This window comes from Poecilia formosa, unplaced genomic scaffold, assembly GCF_000485575.1.
Source record: "Poecilia formosa unplaced genomic scaffold, Poecilia_formosa-5.1.2 Scaffold929, whole genome shotgun sequence".
NCBI classification, from domain to species: domain Eukaryota; kingdom Metazoa; phylum Chordata; class Actinopteri; order Cyprinodontiformes; family Poeciliidae; genus Poecilia; species Poecilia formosa.
Genome location: NW_006800868.1, coordinates 63,974 through 65,790, shown reverse-complemented (window position 1 = coordinate 65,790; position 1,817 = coordinate 63,974). Strand labels below are relative to the sequence as shown.

The 1,817-nt window shown below is 48.5% G+C and overlaps 1 protein-coding gene across 1 annotated transcript; it reads left to right on the top strand.

Annotated features, from left to right (window-relative positions):
• The first annotated feature begins 1 nt into the window (after position 1).
• On the top strand, positions 2-550 carry LOC103132126 (alcohol dehydrogenase 1-like). Its single transcript, XM_007543872.2, has 2 exons — positions 2-279; positions 368-550. Exons 1-2 carry the CDS (start codon positions 2-4, stop codon positions 396-398), a joined length of 309 nt encoding a protein of 102 aa, XP_007543934.1. The 3' UTR covers positions 399-550.
• The last annotated feature ends 1,267 nt before the right edge of the window (positions 551-1,817 follow it).

Below are 1,817 nucleotides of genomic sequence, written 5' to 3'. Positions count from 1 at the left end.
CATGGGTCTGGATCGGTTCATGGGTCTGGATCAGTTCATGGGTCTGGATCAGTTCATGGGTCTGGATCAGTTCATGGGTCTGGATCAGATCATGGATCTGGATCGGTTTGTTTGTTTCATGTGTGTTTCATGTGCCTCAGGGTTCAAGAGTAAGGACGGTGTTCCTGAGATGGTGAAGGCCTACCTGGACAGGAAGGTGAAGCTGGATGAGTTCATCACTCACAGCATGACTCTGGAGAAAGTCAATGAAGCCGTGGAGCTGATGAAGCATGGCCAGTGGTACGTTCTAAGTAACACCAGATAGAAGCTCTTCCGTTGTGCAAACCTTCCAGTTTTTCTTCTCATCTCTCCTCTTTTTGCTGCACAGCATCCGGACGGTCCTGAGAGTTTCTCCTTGAGTCAACAAAGCTCCTTTCAAAATGTTCCCCTCCCCAGAGCCTGGCTGGGCGTTTGGCTTTTGTTCAGCTGCAGTTCCTGGTTCGTCTGTCCTGCATGATGATCACATCTGGGGTCATGAAACATTTGGAGCAAATAAAATCATTTACCCTGAGTGTTGTATGTGTTAAAGCTGATAAGAGTTGTTCTTTGTTCTGTCAGCTATTTTTCCTTATCTAAATTTGTTCCACATCAGTTCTCCTATTTGTCCAGCAGCAGCATCAGAACCCTTCATCACTTTCACATAGTTTCTGTTTAGATGCATAGAATATTAAGTAAATAGCGACACATCACTCTTCAGCAGACAAATGATCCACAGTTCTCCTGTTTCCCTTCCTGAGCAACAAAAAACGCTTTCTGGTCCAGGTAGCTCTTAGTTGTCGTTTAGAAAAGGTCATTATGAACCTACATGACTTTCCTTCTGCTAATAAGTCTTTGTGTAGCATGTTGATGTTAACAAGTAATTGCAGCTGATTGACAAGAAACAACCAGACAGATGTCGGCTAAAACAGCAGAGAGGACCTGAAACACAACAGGAAGCTCGTTGTTCCCGTCTGCTGAGGTTAACATCTGAAGCAACAACACAGGCAGCGTTTTATCCGAGGAACATCCAGGAAACATCGAAGCAGAAAGAAATCTGGCTCTAAAAAACACTCGACAAGAAATCAGAGACAAATGAGCAGAAACATGAAAAAACCTTTAGAAGTAAAAGGGACATGGATGACGGACGGATGGATTCAGTGGCCTGAAGTGGCACCGGTGTGGTGGAGAGCATCGGACCCGGGATCACGGAGTTCCAACCGGGTCAGTAGAACCAGCCGGACCGCCTGGTTCCTCAGGCTAAACCTGACTGTGTTGAGCACAGATTAAATCTGTCCATTGTCCAGGAGACACGGTGATCCCGCTGCTCATGCCTCAGTGTTGGGAATGCCGCCTCTGCAAGAGTCCCAAGACCAACATGTGTGTCGGCGCGTACGGAGCTTGTCGTTTTCCCTTCATTGCATCATCATGTGTTCATTAGGCTGCAGAAATGAATTCATGTTCTCCTCGGGATTCTGGCGAGATTAGATGTGGATGGCTTTGAAACTCCAGGATCAGCTGCAGGGGCAGGAAGCTGCTGCAGCTCCTGGGAACCAGCAGCTTCTCTGAGTTCACCGTGGTGAAGGAGATGGCTGTGGCCAAGATCGCCCCGGCGGCGCCGCTGGACAGAGTCTGTCTGATCGGCTGTCAATACAGAGTGATCACTGGCTGGACGACCATCTGAGACATCAGCGCTCAACCGATTCAGCTCATGACCCAGAAGGGAGCGCTGTTCGGAGGTGAGGCGTAATCCACGCACCAGTCAAAGGCCGAGTTCCCATCAGCCCTGTCCAGTCCGCTTT

Excerpts from the sequence above, each read along its gene's own strand:
- LOC103132126 (XM_007543872.2), top strand. The coding sequence starts at position 2 with ATGGGTCTGGATCGGTTCATGGGTCTGGATCAGTTCATGGGTCTGGAT. Across the intron at positions 280-367 it reads CTGATGAAGCATGGCCAGTG|CATCCGGACGGTCCTGAGAG; the intron begins GTACGTTCTAAG and ends TTTGCTGCACAG.